This window comes from Tenrec ecaudatus, chromosome 18 (genome assembly GCF_050624435.1).
Source record: "Tenrec ecaudatus isolate mTenEca1 chromosome 18, mTenEca1.hap1, whole genome shotgun sequence".
Taxonomy (NCBI): Eukaryota; Metazoa; Chordata; class Mammalia; order Afrosoricida; family Tenrecidae; genus Tenrec; species Tenrec ecaudatus.
In genome coordinates, this window is record NC_134547.1 from 12,949,378 (window position 1) to 12,971,844 (window position 22,467).

Sequence of the window (22,467 nt, forward strand, 5' to 3'; positions counted from 1 at the left end):
CTGGGCCAGATGCCCCTGGCCTTCCAGGGCCCCGACACCCAGATGGGGGAGATGCTGTACCCGGGCGCCAGCCTGCCCCCGGAGTATTACGCCGGCGAAAGGCGGTCCATGGAGGCCAGGACCAGCCTGCTGCTGCAGCAGATGGAGCCGGGCCTCCTCCAGCGCTTGGAGATGACCTACCCGGATCCCCGCTCGGACCTCCTTGACCAGTTCAACCCGTACCAGCGGCAGGACCTGCTGCTGGAGGACACGCCGCACGGCCCCTACTTGCCAGATGACCCTAGTATCCACTACTCGGAGTTCAACTTCCCCTACAGCCTGGAGGTGCCCGAGCCCGAGCCGCGAGAGCTGGCCATACAGAACGCCAAGGCCTACCTCCTGCAGACCAGCGTCCGCTGTGACCTCAGCCTGTGAGAAGGGGCAGCCCCAGGCAGGGCGGGCCCCACCCAGAGGGACCCCACCCAGAGACCGCCGCGTGCCGGCTTGGCTCCTTAGGAGGTGGTCCCTAAGCATTAAGTCAAAGCCCCTATTTGAAAGAAATTATTCTTAACTGACACCTGGGTAGCTTTTAAAACTCTTGAATTCACATCCCCCCACTGATTTCAACACCCAGGGACCCTTGATGGGGGTTCTGGGATTGTCCGTGTAGACAGGCACAGCTGGCTCCCACTGGGCGGATGGTGGGTGTTACCCGTCTACCCATGGTGAGCCCCCCCAGAGCCTAATTTTTCCCACTTCAATAACAACAGGGACTCACTGCCAGAGTTGATCCCGCCTCATTAGGCACCCTGTAAGGCAGGGTAGAGACCTGCCCCTGTGCATTTCCAAGACTCTAAGTTTATGAGAGTAGAAAGCCTCCTCTTCCCCTCACCTCCCCCAGGAGCAGCAACTGGTGGTCTTGAACTGCTGACCCTTGCCTTTAGCTATAGCTGCCAAGTAACCCACTGTGCCACCACCGGGCCTTGTCACCCGACCACCATCAGGGCAGGGCAGAATAGAACAGAGTGGCGCTTCTCCCCAGCACTTCTGAGGCTGTAGATAAGGGCAGGAGCAGACAGCCTCATCTTTCTCCCAAGGAGCAGCTGGTGGGTTTCAACTTGTGGTTCAAAACCCCGCACGCTTAACCCACCAGGGCTCCTTGGGAACATTCCCATCGCCTCAAAGGGCAAGTCAGAGTTCTCCATAAATCAGACTTCTGGGTAACCCGGAGATTGTGACGGTTCACTTAACCAAAAGCATCCAGTCAAGGCGGGTCACACATTCCACACCTGCCCTGTTCTACAGAGCTTGGGTTAGGGCTACGGGCCAGGCCAGAGAAGCTGGAAGCCCTGAGCTTCCCACCTGAGGACGGCACCAGCCAAGGCTGCTGAGTCCCTGCCCCAATACACAAGCCCGGGACACCCTCCTGTGTCAAAAGCCTTCTGTGACTCCCCAGTACCCTGAGGAGGAAACAAGCACATCACCACAACCTTCAAGGTCCCTGCCCCTCTCTGAACTTCAGCTCTAGTCAGTGCCCCCTCCTACCGCAGACCCTTGAATTCAGCTGCAAGTAAGCTCTGGGGGGTTCCCTAACAGATCCCAACCATGGACCTACAAGGTCTCCTGTCTAGAGGAGGCTGGCCCCCCATTGTCCACAGCTCACCTCTTCCTACCCCTTGCCCCCTTCGGTGTGGCTACTGGTCAAGGGGTGTCCACGCGGCACAGTCGCATGCACGTGCGCCGAGATCACAGCAAACCAGGTGTGAAATTCTGACGGGCAGAGAAGAGGGGCCCTATGTTTTCCATGGGTGTGTGGCGGGGGTGAAGATTCAACATTGCTCCCCAAGAACCCCTGCCTGGTGCCTGGCTCCGGTGGACGGAAGCCATGACAATAAGATCTTCCGGCTTCCTCCTCTCCCACAAGCCCTAACACTCACACCACCCCGGCCACGCTGGCCTCATTCCTGTCATGCCAGCCACACCCCAATCCTGTCGTCGGCAGACCATGACCGCGTGGGTCAGTGTTACAAAGCATGGCTTCGCATCACTGTGCTGTTTGTGTTTCGTGCCGCGTTGCATCGGCTGGGCCCTCCACTGGACTAAAAGGTGGGGGGCGGGAGGGTCACTTGTCCTCATTCTCAGAAAGGAGTCCGTCTTTCGCCATGGTGTTTGGCATGTGCTAGAGATGACTTGCGGAGCCCTGGTGGCGTAGGGGTTACATGTTGGGCTGCCAACCACAGGATCAGCAGCACAAGCCTACTAGCTGCTCTTCCTCCACAGAGATTTCTAGCCTCGGAAGCTCTCCGCTGTCCACAAGGCTGCTAAGGGTCAGCATTGACTCGGTGGCAGGGAATTGGGTTTTAAAGCAGACGTATGGCTCCCCTCGAGATTACCTAGCCCTCCTGCTACCTTAGTAAAACTGGTTTCCCTTATGAACATATGCTGAATGGTACCAGTTTTCGACTTCTACTGAGCACACGTCACCTACCTCCAACAAGTTAACACGATACAGCATGTTGCTCTATTCCTCTAGGGTCACGGCAGTCTTGCACGCCCGGGATCAAACTTCCAAGCCAAACTCACTGCCACTGAGTTGATTCTGACTCAGAGCAACCCCTGTGGGTTTCTGAGACTGGAATTCTTTACAGGAGGAGAAAGCCTCATCTTTCTCCCTCGGCGCGGCTGGTGGTTTCGAACTGCAGACCTTGTGGTTAGCGGTCCAGTGTGTACCGCACTACGCCACCAGGGCGTCTTCCAGTCCAATATCACCAGGAAGTTGTAGTCGTCTTCTCTTTGAAATCATTTTATTGGGAGCTGTAACAATGCATCATTCAACTAGACCAAGCATAGTTATAGGATTGCTGCCACCATCATTTACAAACATCTTTCTTTTTGAACTCTTTGAGATCAGCTCCCCTTTATCTCCTCCCTCCCCCTGCCAGGAACCCTTATTATGTATTATTTTATTTATTTTTGCTGTATCTTACCCCATCCCATGTATCATTCACCTACAATTCTGTATTCTTTTTGACATTGCCGGACCCCACTTGCGAGGAGGCTCTGAAAAGTTCATGGAAAAAAATCCCACTGCCTTTCGATTTCATTTTTCCACTAATGTTTTGAAGAAGCCCCTCCCCCCACCACCCCCGGGCTCCCCGGATTTGACTTAGCATTTCTACATCAGTGTTCCTGAAAGAAGACTTGCCATCAACCTATCAGCCTCCTGTCAGGCTCACGAAAGGACCCTCTGCCTGAAACATTCTTTGGCCCAGTAAGCTGCCTGGCTTGTCCCCCTTACTTTATCTGGACCTCAGCTTAAATGTCACTTGGTGAGGCTGACCCTGGCCTCCTTGTTAAAAAATGTAAACTATCCCCTGCCCCTGAAACTCCCAATCCCTGCTTTACTGGTCTGGGGTTGTTAGTGGGTTACGCATTGGGTCAGTAGTTTGAAACCAGCAGCCGCTCTGAGGGAGAAAAAAATGAGGCTTTCTACTCCCATAAAGTGTCACAGCCTAGGAGACCGGCACGGGGCAGTTCTACTGATTCCACAGCCACTGACCACTGGCCAGCATCCCCTGACAGGCCAGGTGACTCAAAACCAGAATCAAACGGACTGCCATCTCAGCAGGGAGAACCCATCAGCCAAGAAAGACCAGGCTTTCTGCTCCGGGAAACCGAGTCAGCAGCCTCGGAAACCCCCAGGGGCAGTTCTTCCCTGTCCCATAGGGTCACTAGGAGTCAACATGGACTTGATGGCAGCGAGGATGTTTACAGTGATCATTTGCCAGGTTTCCCTCCCACAGCCCCGGCCCCACCTCACCACTACCAGCACCGCATTTCTGGTCCAAAGACAAGCTCGTAACTCTATTAAAACCGGGGTTCATTTTGAGAATCTGATAGGAATGTCCGCCTCACCAGGACTAGGACTTTTTCTCCTCCTGATGGGGTCTCTCTGTGACAGCACGGAGCAAGGTGCCCCGAGCCAATGGCTGCCTTCCCTCTTCCCCCCGCCCACCTGAGACAGGTATGAGCACCTAGTGAACCTGCTGACCAAGCTCTTGAACCAGAGACCCCAGGACCCCCTGTCCATCCTGGAGTCCCTGAACCGCACGACGCAGTGGGAGTGGTTCCACCCCAAGCTGGACACCACGCGGGACGACCCGGAGACGCAGGCCACCTACGAGATGGCCGAGAAGCAAAAGGCACTTTTCATCCGGAGCAGCGGAGGCACAGAGGGCGAACAGGATATGGAGGAGGAGGCGGTGAGCCTGCCGGTGGTGGAGCGGGGAGCGTGTCCTGGGGGTCCCACGACCGGATGGGCGCTAGCCTGCAGAATTTAAGGTGTTGTGTAGGCTGAAGCCTGCGCATCCACACTGACCAGAAACGGAACCAGACTTCAGTTTTTTGGGGTGCAACCCTTCCAAGGAGGGGGGCCCACGAGGGTCCCCCCAAACACCCTGATGAGCGTTAGTGTTTCCTTCCTAGGGTCCGCGCTGGGCGCCATGGGAGGCACTGAGGCTTGGGGAGGGGAACCAGGTCAGCCCTACTTTTTGGAAACGGACTCCGGGCCACATGGAGGTGGAGGCTGGTCTCCCCGTTACTCCTGGGCCCTCGCCGCACCGCATCCATTGCTTCCTCCCCCAGCCTCAGTCTCCCCGTTTGTAAATGAGGCCCGCAAAGAGCTCTTCGGAAGATCCCTGGTGGCGCTCCTGGCTAAGCGTTGGGTTGCTAACTGCGGGATGCATGGTTCAAACCCATCAGCCTCTCCGAGAGAGAAAGCAGAGGCTACATGCTCTGTTCCAGAGGCGTGTTCTTGTGGGGTTACTAGGAGTCAGGATTGACTTTGTAGACCGTGGGCAAGAGGGACTTTTCCACCCACGGCGCCCCCCGAACATCCCACGGGCCTGGGAATATGTCAGGACCTGATTCGCTGTTCCCAGAATTAAGCGCATGTGTCCACTTTTGGCGAGGGGTCGCCCTGTTTGTGGTCATCCTAAGAGGGGGGCTTCCAAAAGCTCGTGGGGAGGGGGATTCCATTGTCTTTTAATTCCATGCCCGCCCCTCCCCGCCACCATGAATTGGTGAACGAAGCCCCCGTAGAACTGCTTTTTTTTTTTTACACGTGGGCAGTGTCTGATTTCATCCCTAACACGTGCCGGCCAGGCAAATATTACCATACAGTTTACGTCCAGTGCCCAGTTTTCGGAGGAACTAACCGGGGCTCAGAGGGCTAGGAAATGAGAGAGGCAGGCTCAGAACGCGGTTGCAAGGTTGCTGGTTCAAACCCCCCAGCCGCTCTCGCCTGTTACAAGGCGGAGGGCCCTCGATGGCACTGGATTGGGTTGGGGTTATACACGGGTGCTGCTCTCACTCCGGGTTTGCGTCTAGCCACCCTGGAGGCTGGGGTGGTGGAGGACGTGGGAATAACCTGAGTCGTGGGTGAGCAGAGGACAGGGGTACATTGAAGTCTTAAAACAACTTCTCCCCCAAAAAAACTTCTCCCAAAGAATATGGTGGTCAAATGGCCTCTCCCTGCCTCTTTGAAATGTCCCCTCCGCCCCCATGTGCCCACCCTCCTAGAAGACACCCCCAAAGGCTTCACCCTTAAGAACAATATTCCCACAAACCCCGCCCCTCAAACTCCATGTCCCTAGAGGCCAAGCCCCTTAGAACAAGGTGCAGCGCGCAGGCCTGTGGGCATCTGGGGCCTAGAGGGAGAGCGTCCCGAATCCAGCGGTGTGTGGCAGGGCTGGAGTTCTCGTTTTCCATTATATTAAATAGCCATCATTCCAGGGAATGATGATGTACCCCTACCAGAACAGCCTCTCCCCACTAAACCTCCCACCCAGCCTCCGTCCCCCCAGCCCCCACCGCTTTGGAAAGCTGGGGCAGCGTGTCTCTACACAAGAAAGCCAAGCGCCAGCTTTGTAGAGTGGGCAAGGGAGTGGCCCCGTGAAGGGGCTGGGGGCGCTTGGCTAGCCCCTCATCCTCATTCCTATCCCCATCTCCCTCCCGGACTCTAAACAAGTACAGTCTTCCAAATGATTGAAAAGGAACCGAACAAAACATCTCATTCTCACCGGGTGGATTCCGACTCCTAACGACCCTAGAGGACCCAGCAGAAGGGACCCGTTGTGTTCCGTGGGAGCAGACAGCTTCATCTTTCTCAACTGCTGACCGCCAGGACTCCGAGTCCCCTCGTGTAGCCTGCATATAATACAATCAGGATAGCATTGAGCTTTGGGCACAGAAGCCAAACCAAACAGACTGGTTGGCTCCCTGACCATTCTTACACCTAGCAACCTCACTGTGCTATGGAGAAGAAACGCTCCTAGTGGTTTTCTTAGCTGTCATCTTCGCAGGCTGCCGGGTACCACTGGGTGGGCCCCGGACTGTCTACCTTTAGATAATAGTCAAAGGCAAACCTTTTGTTTGCCCCACGGAGGGACCTGAGGACTGGGTAAATGGCCCCAGGCAGCTCAACAAGATGCTTACAGGCCCTTATTTAGCCTGGAGGGTAGGGTCTTAGGGAGGTATCAAAAAGCACTTGTCCCTCCTCCCCTTTACCTTCCCTCCTCCTTCCTCGTGACTCTTGGAAACCTCATGTGCACGAAGTGGCTGCTGCAGCACCAGCCATCGAAGCACATCTTTCCCCGAGACTCCCCCTCCATCTCCCTGGCCAGAATGGGTTCCCTATCCAAACTCTGCAGCAGCGTCATGCTAGGGAGCAGGGCCTCAGACCCCCTTCCCTCCACCCTCCCCTCTCTGGCAGACTGACACCCCGGTGCCCAACATCATGGAGAAAGCTTTTTACTTCGAGCAGGCTGGCATCGGCATGGGCTCCGACGAGAGCTTCCGCATCTTCCTGGCCCTGAAGCAGCTGGTGGAGCAGCAGCCCATCCTGACCTGCCGCTTCTGGGGCAAGATCCTGGGGCTCAAACGCAACTACCTGGTGGCCGAGGTGGAGTTCCGAGAGGGGGAGGAGGAGGGCGAGGAGGAGGAGGTGGAGGAGACGCTGGAGAGCGGTGAGGTCCTGGAGCCCCACGGTGAGGAGGAGGGCGAGGAGGACGAGGAGAAGGCGGCCGAGATAATCCCCAAGCCCACGTGGAAGCCTCCTCCGGTCATCCCCAGGGAGGACAGCCGGTCGGGGACCAACAAGTACCTGTACTTCGTGTGCAACGAGCCGGGCCGCCCCTGGTCGCGGCTGCCTCACGTCACCCCGGCCCAGATCGTGCAGGCGCGCAAGATCAAGAAGTTCTTCACCGGCCACCTGGACACGCCCATCGTCAGCTACCCGCCCTTCCCGGGCAACGAGGCCAACTACCTGCGCGCTCAGATCGCCCGCATCTCGGCCGCCACGCACATCAGCCCCCTGGGCTACTACCAGTTCGCGGAGGAGGAGGGCGACGAGGAGGAGGAGGGTGGCGCCGGGCGAGACTCGTTCGAGGAGAACCCCGACTTCGAGGGCATCCCGGTGCTGGAGCTGGTGGATTCCATGGCCAACTGGGTGCACCACACGCAGCACATCCTGCCGCAGGTGAGCGGGCCGGCAGGGTCGCCCAGGAGACTCCCGGGGCAGGGTTTCCAGTCTAAGGTTGGCTTCCTCATTCAATTTCCTAAGAGCAGTGATGAGCTGCTCTGGTGGCCCTGGGGATCAGGAGCTGGGCTGCTAACCAAAAGGTTGACACTTCGAACCCCACCCATTGAACAGCTGCTCTTTCAGGTTGTGGAAACCATAGTTCCACCCTGCTCTAGAGTTACCTATGAGGGTCTGGAGGGCCTCACGCTCACTAGACCCCTTGCCACTGCGTGACTTCCGACCCAGAACGAAGCTAGATAGGATTGTCAAGGCTCTCCATCTTTATTGGAGCAGGCAGCCTCATCTTTCTCCCCAGGCACAGCTGGTGGGTTCGAACCACCGACCTGGCAGTTAGCAGCCTAACATGGCCCCGACCTCGCCACCAAAGATCCCAAAGGCAGTGAGGCTGTATTCCTCATCACGAAGCTTATTCCCTGGCATCCTTGCAGGACCCAGACAATTAATCCTCTGGCGGTGGGAATCCACTCACGGGTGCATCAGAAGAAAGGCCTGGTAGTCTGCTTCTGACAGGGAAACCTGCACCCTGAGCCTGAATCACTTGGGAGGGGGCCCGGGAACCTTGTTTTCTACCAAGGGCCATTTGGATATGTATGACATTCTCAGGCCATACTGGTCAAACATGAATTAGCTGTCCCCTCATGGGATGGCTGCGACTGGTTCTCTTTGCGGGGTTGCGGGGGGGCCTGGTATTGACTGATGACTTCACGGGCCTTACATAGCCTGCAGGAGCCCTAGTGATGTCATGATTACACACTGGTCTGCGAACCTCAGGGCCAGCAGTTTGAAACCACCAGCAGCTCCCCAGGAGGAAGAGGAGGCTTCCTACTCCCGTACAGAGTTGGAGTCTGAAAAATCCGCAGGGGCAGTTCTACCCTGCCCTAACAGGTCCCTGTGGGCCAGAATCAACCCGACAGCAGTGAGTTTGGTTTGTGGGCCAGGTCTTCTCCACCCCTGGACTGGAAGGCAACCAATAACTAGCTCTCTCTCTGCTGGGCACTCTGCCAGATTGTAGTCATTCATCCAGAGATATTCTAGAAACTTCCAGGGCCATGTGACTTTAGAATTCAGAAAAGTTCCGGTTTGTAAAAAGCAACAAGAGACCTTGTCCCTTGAAAGGGTCACCTCCTTTGGAAGGGGCCTGCCAAATCCGTCTCCAGCAGATCAGTGGACTTGAACCACTGACCTTTTGGTTAGCCATCCAATGCTTAAACTTGCTGTGTCAGCAATAGGGCTCCGTGCCTACAGTAGGTGCTCATGGAACATTTGGTAAATGGACCAACAAAGTCAGGGAAGCTGCCACTTTTCCAAGGCCATGGGTGTGGGAAGGAAGGGGGTCCTCTCACCATGTGCCTTCAGTCCACACCTGGCCCACCTGGCCCTTACCCCTCCCTGCCCCCACCCCCCCACCCCAGGACATGCTGGGCTCTGTCCCCCAGAGATGCCTCTTGACCATCTCTCTGACCCCAGGGCCGCTGCACCTGGGTGAACCCTTTGCAGAAATCTGAGGAAGAGGAGGAACTGGGGGAGGAAGAGGAGAAGGCTGACGAGGGGCTAGAGGAGATGGAGCAGGAGGTGGGGCCCCCACTCTTGACGCCTCTCTCTGAAGACGCAGGTAACTGTCCTCATCCAGCACCCCGTGGGGAGGGGGAGGCGGGACGTGGGCAAGACCGCCTGGCATCAACCATCTGGTCCAGCTCTGCTTCCCCATATGTGGCCAAGCCGGGTGGCACAGATGTTTCTCCTTCATCGCAATACCAAACGCCCGCTCTCTGCTGACCTTGTACGACCTGGTATTTATCTACAGCTCCCAAAGAGACTGGGGGGTGACTCCTTGTCTGAAACTTGCGGGCCGCTCTGAGGGAGAAAGGTGGGGCTTTCTACTCCCCTAAGAGTTAAGTCTCGGCAGCCCCCCAGGGGCAGTTGCAACCTACCCTCCATTTCCTCGTGCAAACAATGGGTGTCTCAGCTGCCCCTCCCTCACAGGGTGGTCGAGGACACCAGCCTCCAACTGAAGGGCCAGTAGGTGCCATTCTACGGCGATAACATATCAAGAGCAAAGTCAAAGGGGATAGGAGAGAGAGTGAAATAAAGGTGTTGGACGCTTTGTATGGTAGCATGCTCACCTCAGCCCCTCTTGATGGTCCACGTGGAAGTGGGAGAAGAGACAGCCCCTTTACTGTCTTGGGACATTTATAGGTAGCCCTAAGACATGAATATTCAGTAGTTACATGCATCACATGGTGGGTGGCATCTACAGTAAGGTCCCTGAGTTCCCAGGTGAGGAAGCCTGTATTGGAGGAAGGCACAAGGGGGGTTGGGTGCCATGATGGAAAGAGAGAGCCAAAGGATCATGTCTGCTTCTACAGGGAGATATAACCAGGTGCTCACTTTAAGGCAGCATGGCTGTTAAGGGGAGAATCTGTGGGAATGATTTTTAAAGCAGGATCATGGACTTGGACTTTATTTCTAACTGATCAACGTGGAGGCTGTCCGATTGTGGAATACCAGCTTTCCAGACTCCCCCTGCTCTCAGTGGGGGAATGTAGTCCTCGTGCTATTTCTCTCAGTGTTATTTCCCACTCAGCGGGGCAAGCACGCTTTCTTGGCGGATGGAGGCCCAGAAGTGAGATGTGAACATGTGGCCAGCCAGGGCTGTTGGGCCCCAAGGATTGTGGGTGCGTGGACATCAGACCTCTGTGGGGAAGCAGAAGGAGCTGGCTTTGTGCCCAGTATCCCCTGGCCAGGGGCCCACGTGTACTCTGCCTTGTTCCCTGCCGGTGGCACTGGGTACAGGTACCCGTTAATAGCAGGCTTCACATCGCAGTCTGTCTGCTTCACAGATGTGACCAGTGAGGTTCCGGCAGGGGGAGATGCAGGGAGTGGACAGGAGCCAGGGATCCAGCACCTGAGCGGGTGCCTCCGCCCTCTCCCTGCCTTCTCTCCGCCTCCCTCCAGGGGACCCAGGAGAGGTGGGCTCAGCTGGCTTCTGGAACCCCTGACCACTGAGCCCCTCTGCCCACAGAAATCGCGCACCTCTCCCCGTGGACGGCCCGGCTCTCCTGCAACCTGTGTCCACAGTACTCCCTGGCTGTGGTGCGCTCCAATCTCTGGCCCGGGGCATACGCCTACGCGAGTGGCAAGTATGTCATGCACGCCCCGCCCACCGGGGGCGGGGCTACTGGAAACCACGCCCCAGCGGGCAGGGGAGGGTAGGGAGAACCCCTCTCCCGAAACCTTTGGGTTTGACACCGCCATTCAGCTCCCAGACCCCCAACTCTGCAGATAAGTTGTCTTCCAGTGGAGCGGGGCCCCGTCTTTCAGTGGCTGTGTCGAGAAATCCCAGACCCAGGCCGTGAGCCAGAGGGAATGGGGGACCGGAGACGGGCAGAGACTGGCTCGGGGGTCACACAGGATTCGAACCTGGCGCGTTGGGGTTCCTGGCCCGGGGGCTTGGGGGATGACCCTGGTAGGAGTGACCTGGGCCACCTGGACAGTTCATCTGGTGTTTCGTTTATTCACGTGTGTGCGTGTGTCTGTGTAAAGGGGGCGGAATAAGGAATCCTGGTGGCGCGGTGAGTTAAGCACTGGACTGCTAATTCCAAGGTCAGGGGTTCAAACTCACCAGCCCCTCCCAGGGAAAGCAATGCGCTGTTTGCTCCCGTCAACATTTACAGCCTCAGAAGACCTCCACTGGGCCACTCCGAGTCAGAACCGACTTGGGGCTGTGGGTTTGTGGTCCAGAATGGACTCCCGTCGTGGGCCAGCTGCAAGATTGGAGGGTGGAGTCCACCCAGAAGTGACTTGGAAGAAAGGCCTGCGGAGATGCTTCTGAAACATTAGCCTTGTCATCCCTCGGGACCCAGTTCTTCCCCGACCCCCCTGGGACCGCTATGGCTTCAGGCGGAAAGAACAGCGACTGACCACTTCTCGGCGGTGCAGAGTCCTTGCCCTTTGGGATCTCCATCGACTGCTCGTCAGGGAAACATAAGCTAAGAACCCAGCAGCATCAACACGCTCTCTAAAGATACCCACTACGCCAACCTCTCTCAGGAGCATTTGCATCTCCCTCCTGTCCACCACGAGTGAGAAGGCAAGGGGAGGGTGCCCTTACCCGCTCTGTCCACCAGAGGGCATGACGTTCCCTTGGCGTCCCTTTTCCAAGGGTGAACCTGGGCTATGTCTGCTCCTTTGTGCTTCACAGTTGTGATGGGGTTTGGCGCCTTGAGGCATGAGGTCAGCAGTTCAAAACCACCAACTGCTCCTTGGGAGAACGATGGGGCTTTCCACTCCTCTAAAGGATCACAGGCTCGCAAGCTCACAGAGGCGGTTCTACCATGTCCTATAGGGGCCCTGTGAGTCACCCTTGACCACTGGCAGTTAGTGAGTGAAGGAGACATCAGCCACATGCTTGGAGACTTTTTGTTTGTTCATTTTCGTTCCAGAAACTGCTTTTGCCAGCTCCCTTCTTTTGTCCACACTCTTAATTTTCCAGCCTCTCTCAGATCCAAATTTGGAACTCTGCCACCTACCTATTCTTCCATCCTCCCCCAATTAGCATTCTCTCCATCTTCCACCCATCCACCTCTCTGTCTGTCCTCAACTCAGTCATCCATTCACATACCTCTCCATCTGCCCATCCATTCATCTACCATCCCCCTTCTCCCTCCTTATCAGAACTCTGCTCACCATTCATCTACCCTTCTATCCGTCCATCCATCCATCCATCCATCCAATTAATTCTGTCATCCATTACAAGACCCCACATCCACCCATCTATCATCCATCCCACTATATCCATCCACATCCTTTCCATCTACCCATCCATTTGTTCATCCAATTAATCCTATCATCCATTCTAATACCCCACATCCACCCATCTATCCATCCATCCCACTATATCTATCCATCTATCCATCCTTTCCATCTACCCATCCATTCGTTCATCCACCATCCACATGCTCATCATCAATCAATCCTCTACTTACCAGTCATCCACCCACTCATCCTTTCATCTATCCATCCATTCACCCCACTATCCATACATACATTTCACTATGTATCCCCCTTTCAATTCATTCTTTCATCCATCTCCATCTATCTGTAGTCTGGGTAGACTAGAGAAACAAATTCATAGACATTCATATGTGTGTAAGAGAGAACTTTATATCAAAGAGCAATTGTACATTAAGAAAACATCCCAAGAAAAAAAAAAAAAAAGAAAACATCCCAGTCAAAAAAACAAAACATCCCAGTCAAGGTTAAGTCCATAAATCTGATATTAGCCCATATGATTGTTACTGATCTATAAATTCTTCAGACTCACACAGCACATGCAATGATGTTGAATGCAAGAAGACAGATCGCAGGCCAGTGGGAGGGAAAGTCTTGTGGATCCAGTGGTGGTGGAAGCATCTCAGCGCTGGTGTGGGTTTCCACGTGGTTCTTCCACCTCCTGGGCTCTGGCTCTATCAGTGTAGCTCCATGTGGCTTGTCAACAGGAACGTCTTGCAAGGAGTGAGTGTGTGTCCCGCCTCCAGCGAGCTATTTATTTCCTTAGCGCCTCCAAATGAGGTCATCAAGTTGCAACCTGATTGACAGGGTAAACACCCCTTCACTCTGAATAGTCTCAGGTTGACAACAGATTATGTAACTACCACACCATCCATACATCCATCTCTCCATACATACATACATACATTCATTCATCAACTATCCATATACACATACATACATTCATTCATTCATCCACTATCCATATACTCATCACTTACCAATCTTCTACTTAACCATTCATCCAACCATCCATCCATCCATCCATCCACTTACTCATCCTTCCATCTATCTTTTGATCCATCCCACCATCCATCCATCCAGCATCCGGTTGCTCATCATTTATTGATCCTTCACCCCACACATCCATCCAACTCACCATCCATCCAAGCGTCATTCTCTATATAAAAGAGTCTTGACACCACTGCACCCGCCATGCGGTAGATCCATGGGCATAGATACCAGGATGAAAAAGACCGATTCCGAGCCGCTCCCAGAAGGAATCCCACTACCACCACCCACCGAGACCCTGTTTCAAACTGACATAAGGAAGGCTAAGGAGAACTTTCAGGGACTAAGGACAATTTATAAGGGCCATGAGCAAGTCTTGGGGAGCATTAAAGAAGTCTTCCTTTGAGCTGGGGTCCCCTGGGAAAGAAAGCGGCAAGAAGGAAAAGCAGGTAGAAGGTCATTTTTAAAAATCATTTTATTAGGGGCTCATACAACTCTTATCACAATCCAAACATACATCAATTGTGGAAACCATGTTTGTACATTCATTGCCCTCATCATTCTCAACAAAAAAATTATACCGCATCTCTTGCAGCTCTTATAACAATCCATACACCCCTGGTATCAAGCACACTTGTACATATGTTGCCACCATCATTTCCAAAATATTTTCTTTCTACTTGAGTCTAAGGTATCAGCTCTCTTTTTTCCCCCCTCTCTCCCTCCCCCGTCCTCCCACCCTCATGAACCCTTGATAAATTATAAATTATTATTTTCATATCTTACACTGTCCACTGTCTCCCTTCACCCATGTGTCTGTTGTTGTTCATCCCCCCCACCCCCGGGGTGTGTGTGTTGTAGCTCCATCATTGTGATTGGTTCCCCCTTTCTCTCCCAGCTCCCTCCACCTTCCTCCTACCCTCATGGTATCACTACTGTCACTATTGGTTCTGAGGGTTTTATCTGTCCAGGATTCTGCGTGTCGAGAGCTCTTATCTTTACCAGTGTACATGCTCCAGTCTAGCCGGATTTGTAAGATAGAATTGGGGTGATGATCGTGGGGGGCAGGGGGAAGCATCAAAGATCTAGAGGAATGTTGTGTGTTGAGAAGGCCATTCTTGATCAGAGCTTCCTGTGCCCTAAGGACTTAGAAGTCACCTTTGAATCCGGCTGAAATGCAGTTCAGTGGAGCTGGGCCTGGACCTGGGATTCTGCATTTTTGGGTTTTTTAAAATCATTTTATTAGGGGCTCATACAACTCTTATCACAATGCATACAATCATGAATTGTGTCCAGCACATTTGTACATTTGTTGCCATCATCATTCTCAAAACACCTGCTTTCTACTTGAGCCCTTGGCATCCGCTCCTCATTTTTCCCCCTCCCTCCCCGCGCCCCCCTCCCAGATTCTGCGTTTTTAACGACTCCCAGGTGATGCTGAGGCTGCTGGTCCCTGACGCAGACAGGAGGGAAGGTGTTGGCTTCCAGAAAGACCAGGAGGAAAGCCGCAGTCTCGGGAAGCAAGGGGTCAAAGTCAGTCCCAAACCAAACTGCCTGTTCAGGCAGACTCTCCATCTCCCACTCTCCTGCCTCCCCCCACCTTTTTCTCTGCCTTCCTTTCTTATCTCTTTCTCCCTCTTCTTCTCATTGCCTCACTTCCCGTTCCTTGTCTTTGTCCCCCCCCGCCCCCCACCATTCCCAGCCTTTTCTCCCATTTCTCCCTCTTTCCTCCCGCAGATTAAATTCTGGGGACCATGGAACTGGCAGGATTGGGGCTCAACCAAACGGCTCCGTGCTCATCACGACATCATCAAGCTGCAGGCCAGGGTCTTTGTTGTTGTTCTTGTTTTCAGAGAGGGGGAGTAGATGGTCAGGTCTACAGACTCACCGATGGAGAGCCTTTTAGACCGAATTAGACCCCTGCTAGGGACCGAAAACCTCTTGCAAAGCAGCAGCACGTTGTCAGAGATGGTGCCGAGGACACCGGCCCCGCGGCTCAGGAGACCCTCAAAATAGGACTGAGGAAGAGCTGCCTCCTCAAAGCAGAGCCCACGCTGAGGACCGTGAGCCCACCCCAGGACTGTGAGCCCACCCCAGGACTGTGAGCCCACTCCGGGGACTATGAGCCCACCCCAGGACTGTGAGCCCACCCCAGGGACTGTGAGCCCACCCCAGGACTGTGAGCCCACCCCCGAGGACTGTGAGCCCACCCCAGGACTGTGAGCCCACCCCAGGACTGTGAGCCCACCCCAGGGACTGTGAGCCCACCCCAGGACTGTGAGCCCACCCCCGAGGACTGTGAGCCCACCCCAGGACTGTGAGCCCACCCCAGGACTGTGAGCCCACCCCGGAGACTGTGAGCCCACCCTGAGGACTGGAAGCCCACCCCAGGACTGTGAGCCCATCCCGGGGACTGTGAGCCCACATTGAGGGCCGTGTCGGAATCAAGTCTTCGTGACCTTCGTTTGCTGAGAGGGCGCCGCGCAAGATGCAAAGAAACCCGCTGCAAACATCCCTTAATAATCAGAACGTGGAACGCAAGAAGGATGAATCTGGGAACGTTGGAAGTCCTCGGGAATGAAATGGAATGCATAAAAATGTAGTGAGTGAGCTGTCACAGACGGTATTGATCGTCTTAAGTCAGACAGTCGTATGGCTTACTGTGCTGACAGGGACACAGCCAAGAGGAACGGCTTTGCAGGCATCTTCCCAAAGGACATTTCAAAGTCTATCTTGATGAGGAGCCCTGGTGGTGTCATGGATACGCCTTGGGCTGCCAACTGCAAGGTCAGCAGTTCGAACCCACCAGCCGCTCCAAGCGAGAAAAACGAGGCGTGCTATTCCTGTAGAGATCTATCTTGAAGTACAAGGCTATCTGTGATCGGATCCTATCTGTCCCCATTCAAGGAAATCCAGTCATTATTCAAATGTATCCACCAACCCCAACAACCAGTGATGAAGAACCTGAAGCATTCCACCAAACACCTTCAGTCTGCGACTGATCAAACATTCAATCGGGATACATTTATGATCATTGGCAATTGGAATGAGAATGTTGGAAACAAAGAGGAATAGCAGTTGGAAAAGATGGTCTTGGTGATAGAAACAAAGTCAGAGATCGCATGATAGAATTTTTCAAGACCAAGGACAACTTCATAGCAAATACCCTTTTCCAACGATACACGATGGTGTGTCAGGGTTATCTCCTCTTACCATACTTATTCAATCTGTATGCTGAGTAAATAATCAACGAATCTGGATGACATGATGAAGAATATGGCATGAGGATCAGAGGAAAGCTAATCAACAGCCTATAATATGCAGATGACGCAACCTTGCTTGCTGAAAGCGAGGAGGACTTGAAGGCCTGCTGAAGACCAAGGGCCAAAGCTTCAGGATGGATGACAACTCAAGGTACAGAAGGCCCAACCCCTCACAACTGGACAATAGGTCACATCATGGTCAATGGAGATTTTTTTTTTAATTTTAACAATTTATTAGGGGCTCATACAATTCTTATCACAGTTCATACATATACATACATCAATTGTATAAAGCACATCTGTACAGTCCCTGCCCTAATCCTTTTTTTCTCCTCTTTTCTTTTTTTACATTTTATTAGGGACCCATACAACTCTTATCACCATCCATACATATACATACATCAATTGTATAAAGCACATCCATACATTCCCTGCCCCAATCATTCTCAAAGCATTTGCTCTCCACTTAAGCCCCTTGTATCAGGTCCTCTTTTTTTTCCCCCTCCCTCCCCTTTCCCCCCTCCCTCATGTGCCCTTGGTAATTTATACCTCGTTATTTTGTCATATCTTGCCCTATCCGGAGTCTCCCTTCCCCCCTTCTCTGCTGTCCCTCTCCCAGGAAAGAGGTCACATGTGGATCCTTGTAATCAGTTCCCCCCTTCCAACCCACTCACCTTCCACTCTCCCAGCATCGTCCCTCACACCCTTGGTCCTGAAGGTATCATCCACCCTGGATTCCCTGTACCTCCAGCCCTCATATGTACCAGTGTACAGCCTCTGTCCTATCCAGCCCTGCAAGGTAGAATTCGGATCACGGTAGTTGGGGGGAGGAAGCATCCAGGATCTGGGGGAAAGCTGTGTTCTTCATCGGTACTACCTCGCACCCTAATTACAATGGAGATTTTTGTAGTCAAGATTTTATCTTGCAAAACAAGCAGCCATCTAACTGAGAATCAACAAAGCCCACATGGAAGAAGCTCACCAGCCCGTGTGATCATGAGGTGTCTATGGGATCAGGTATCAGGCATCAAAGACCCAGAACAAAAAATCATATTGATGTGAACGAGGGGGAGGGCGTAGTGGAGACCCAAAGCCCATCTGTGGACAATTGGACATCTCCTTACAGAAGGGTCACAAGGAAGAGACAAGCCAGTCAGGGTGCAGTGTAGCACTGATGAAACACACAACTTTACTCTAGTTCTTTAATGCTTCCTCCCCTCCACTATCATGACCCCAATTCTACCTTACAAACCTTAGGCTAGACCACAGCATGTACTGGGGACAGATAAGAACTGGAAACACAGGGAATCCAGGACAGATAAACCCCTCAGGACCAATAATGAGAGTAGTGATACCAGGAGGGGAAGGGGAAGGGGCTGGGGTCAAGAGAATGGCGGAACCGATCCCAATGATCAACATATAACCCTCTCCTAGGGGGACGGACAACAGAAAAGTGGGTGAAAGGAGACATTGGTCAGTGTAAGACATTAAAAATAATAGCAGTTTGTAAATTATCGAGGGTTCATGGGGGAGGGAGAGTGGGGGAGGGAGGAAAAAATGAGCTGATACCAAGGGCTCAAGTAGAAAGAAAATGTTTTGAAAACGACGATGGCAACAAGTGTACAAATGTGCTGGACACAATGGATGGACAGATGGAGGGTGATCAGAGTTGTATGAGCCCCCAACAAAATTATTAAAAAAATAATTCTATCTTGCTTGGATCCACAATCTATGCTCATGGAAGAAGCAGTCAAGAGATCAAAGGATACGTGAATTGGGTAAATCTGCTGCACAAGCAAGGATGTTGCTTTGAGAACTAAGGTGCACCTGACCCAAGCCATGGGGTTTTTTCTTTTTAAAAAAAAATAAATTCTTTTATTGGGGGCTCTTACCTTTCTTATAACAATCCATACATCAATTGTCTCAAACCCATTGGTACATATGTTACCATCATTTTCAAAACATTTCCTTTCTGCTTGACCATAGTATTTTCAATCGCTTCCTATATATATATGTGGAAGTTGGACATCAATTACTGAAGGTACCAGGGACTGCCAAATGAACAAACCCATCTGTCTTGGAAGAAATACAGCCGGAGTGCTCCTGAGAGGCATTGGAATTGAACCCCAAAGGTCCAAAATATTCTCATGCCAAAATGAAAACAAACTATTTTAACAAATATTTGTAGTTGTGATTTATGTGAAGGTTTACAGAGCACACCCGTGTCCCATTTGACAATTCCTTCCCCACTGGTTTCACACCCTCGATGGCACTCTCCCTCCATCATCCCATCCCTCTCCGTTCCTCCCACTTTGCTGTTTCCATCCCCCCTCCCTTTCCTGACCCTGCTGCTGAACCTGGGCCTTGGGTCAACGCTGCCCTTTTGGATCTCAAATGGTTGGTAACTGGGCAACAGTGATAGCACTGTACAACCAGTCCCTCTGGCAACAGCTGCACAACATCTGTCTTCTCCAGAGCTGGCGGCAGGTTCTCCAGGCCGATCCATGCCAGAGGCCAGGAAAGCAGCCCCCATGCAGAAACCCCCCCAAAGCCACACTCACTGCTATGGAGTTGTTTGTTTCGACTCACAGCAACCCCCACAGGGCAGGCTTGGAGCGGCCCCTGTGGGTTTCTGAGACTCTGCGGGAGTGGGAAGCGCCGTTTGCTCTCCTGACAAGGGGCTGGTGGTTTCGAACGGCCGACCTTGCGGTTAGCAGCCCAACAGGTCAGCCACGACTACCCAAGGAGCTGCTGATCCCGAGGTCAGGGGTTCAAACCCACCGGCCACGCAGAGGGAGGGATATGAGGCCGCCTGCTGTGTAAAGATGTATTACCTCAGAGACCCACCGGGGCTGTTCTACTCCGCAGCCCTTCGGGGTCCCTGTGGGTCCCTGTGAATTGGTTCGGCTTTGTTTTGGATACGGCCCATCGTCCCTGGGTGGTACAGACATGGTGAGCATAAACTTTGGGGTTATGCTGCAGCTGAAAGGCCTGGCACCCTGCTTCCTTAACAAGGTTGTTGGCCGGCAGTAGAGCTCCAGTCCAGAGGGTAATTTGAGGCCGTGACCTTCAGTAAGTGGATGGCCACACCTTCCCCCCCCCCCAGCACCTCCTCCAGGGCTCTGAACCACTCACCTTTCAGCTGGCAGTCAGCGTTGACCTGTGTACGCCACCCCCCCCCCCATCCCGCTCCGGCCAGGATGACAGCTAGGACCATTCCTAGGGAACCACGGGATCAACAGGAAGGAAGCCGGTGTGGTTGGGTTTTCTTTGTAGAGCCTGGGGTGGGAGGGAGGTGGGGGCACCCCATCAGTGCTCCATGAACACTTATTGCATGGACGAGTTACTATAGAAATCTGCAGGTGAACTGCACCCTGCTGCCCTCCAGGAAGGGAAGCCCTGGAGTCCACCCTGGGCTGCTCACCACCAGGTCAGAAGTTCAAACCTACCAATGGCACTGAGGGAGGCTGATGAGGCTGCCTGCTCCCGCCAAGACGGCCAGGCTCAGACACCCACGGGAGCCGTTCTACCCTGTCCTGTAGGGTCCCTAGCACCCAGCATTGCTTCACATCACTGAGTTTGTTTTTTTGGGGGGTGGGGGGATTGAGGCTCCTTCTGAGAGCTCCAGAGGGGTCCTCCAAAGGGGAGAGAGGGGTTTCACAGTGGCTTCTTGATATCCTTCTAGGAAGTTTGAGAACATCTACATCGGCTGGGGCCACAAGTACAGCCCCGAAAACTTCAACCCCGCGCTGCCGGCGCCCGTTCAGCAGGAGTATCCCAGCGGGCCGGAAATCATGGAGATGAACGACCCCACGGTGGAGGAGGAGCAGGCCCTGAAGGCCGCCCAGGAGCAGGCCCTGGCCGCAGCTGAGGAGGAGGAGGAGGACGAGGAGGAAGACGAGGATGAGGAAGTAGAGGACTGAGAACCCCCCCCTGCAGATGGACCGAGAGGAGGATTTCTCTGATACATAGTTATTTATTTTTTCACAGTCCAGTGTTCTGTCTGCCCAGGGGGTGGTGGGGATGGGGGTTAGGGAGGGGGGCAGGCAACTGCTTTGAATAAAATTTCCCTGTGGCATCACCGTCCATTCGTTACAAGTCAATCATTGACGCATCCGTCCCATCATGGTGTTGCCACGGCAGTCCACCCATATTCATTGATTCCTTCATTCATTCACCACTCCGTGGGCACTACCACTGACTCGGGTTCACCGCGTCCACGGACGGTATGCTCCCCTCGTTCACCCATGCCTTACAATGCATCCATCCACGGTGTTTGTGGACCTTACAGCGAGCCGGTGTTCAACAGGACCAGACACCACCCAGCCCCACGCTGTCCTTACAGACAGTGGGCTTTCTGTTCGAACCCACTGCGTGTCCGTCCACTTCATTGGGGGTCTTCTTTTTCACTCGCTGCCTCTCCATTTTCCCAAGCATGATGTCCTTCAGCAGGGACTGGTCTCACCAGTTGGGCTTCCAAGGACAATCCTGACCTTACGTCTCCCAAGACAGGCTGACTGGTTCTGTCGGCAGCCCTGGGTCTTTCAATATGCTTCGCCAACACCACAGTTCACACGCATCGGGATTTTCCCTCCGTCTTCCTTATTCAGTGTCCAACTTCCACGTGCGTAATGGATGGGAAATACCACGGCTCGGGGTCAGGTACACCTCAGTCCACAAAGTAACACCCTTGCTTTTTCAACACTCTAAAGTGGGTCTTGTGCGGCAGATTCACCCACCCCGGAGAGGCGTGTCCTCCAAGCTCGTGACTGCCGCTTGGCAGTCACCAATGCCAACATGAGCACTGTTGGTATTATAACCCATTTATTCACACATTTGTTGACATTACCATCCATCCATCATCCATCCACCAGGTCTGTTGACACTACAATTCACTCATTTATTTCTTTACCACTTCTGTTTCCTTTATGTCTTCGACCAGCCATCGAATAGCTCTTTAACGCCTCGGCACAGCTCAGCCCCGTGCTGGGGACAGAAGGGACCTTGCAACTAAACCCCTGAGTTCCTGGGAGGGGGGCAGGGGGCTCCTCATGCTCTATGGGGGAGACTGCCATCTCCAGACGAAGAGAAGCCCCTTGGGGGTGCAAACAGAGAGAGACAGAGTGTGAGGCGCTGGGTCAGAACCACATTGCAGGTGAGACCCAGTGTGGATGCTTAGTGGTGAGCAATGAGGCTGGAGGCAGAAGGTGGCAGGAGCCCAATGACCAGGACTTCACTCTGCCCTGTGGGCCCTAGGGAGCCACAGAAGGGCCCTGAGCTGAGGAAGGCCCTGGTAACATTGGTGGGTGAGAAAGAGCCTTCTGGGTACGAAGTCCAGTCTAGAATCTGGGAGACCAGAGCCAAGGCTGATGCCAGAGGATGGATCAGGAGAGGCGGAGTTTGAACTGGAGAGCTGGAGAAAAGGGGGCTGGAGGGGAGTGGGCAGGGGCCAGTGAAGGCAAATGGCCCAAGGTTAGGAGGATGGCCAGGTCCGTAGGTGGGTGGACGGCAGAGTCAGCCCTAAGATGGAGACTCAGGAGAGAAACAGGAATTGGGTTTAAGATGTCAAGTTCAACGTAAGACTTTCTGAGTGCGAGATGCCTTGGGGATATTCCGGAGAGAGATCTTCAAGGCAACAAAGAAACAGGTTTGGGGACACCTGCGAGGGAGGTGGGGTTGGGGTGGCTTTGGCGGGACTGAGACACTGGTGACCAGCAGTAGGAGGGAGCCCTGCTGGGGCTGTTAGGTGAACATTGAACTGCTAATGGCAAAGTGACAGGCTCAAACCCCCTGGCTGCTCTGTGGGAGAAAGACAGGCTATCTACTCCCACAGAGATATGCAGC

General features: G+C 53.6%; 1 protein-coding gene across 1 annotated transcript; it reads left to right on the plus strand.

Annotated features, from left to right (window-relative positions):
- The first annotated feature begins 74 nt into the window (after positions 1-74).
- Positions 75-20,546, plus strand: RSPH6A (radial spoke head 6 homolog A). The gene is made up of 6 exons (XM_075537605.1): positions 75-410; positions 4,004-4,241; positions 6,752-7,516; positions 9,047-9,191; positions 10,602-10,719; positions 20,309-20,546. The coding sequence occupies exons 1-6, from the start codon at positions 109-111 to the stop codon at positions 20,544-20,546; spliced, it is 1,806 nt and encodes a 601-aa protein (XP_075393720.1). The 5' UTR covers positions 75-108.
- The last annotated feature ends 1,921 nt before the right edge of the window (positions 20,547-22,467 follow it).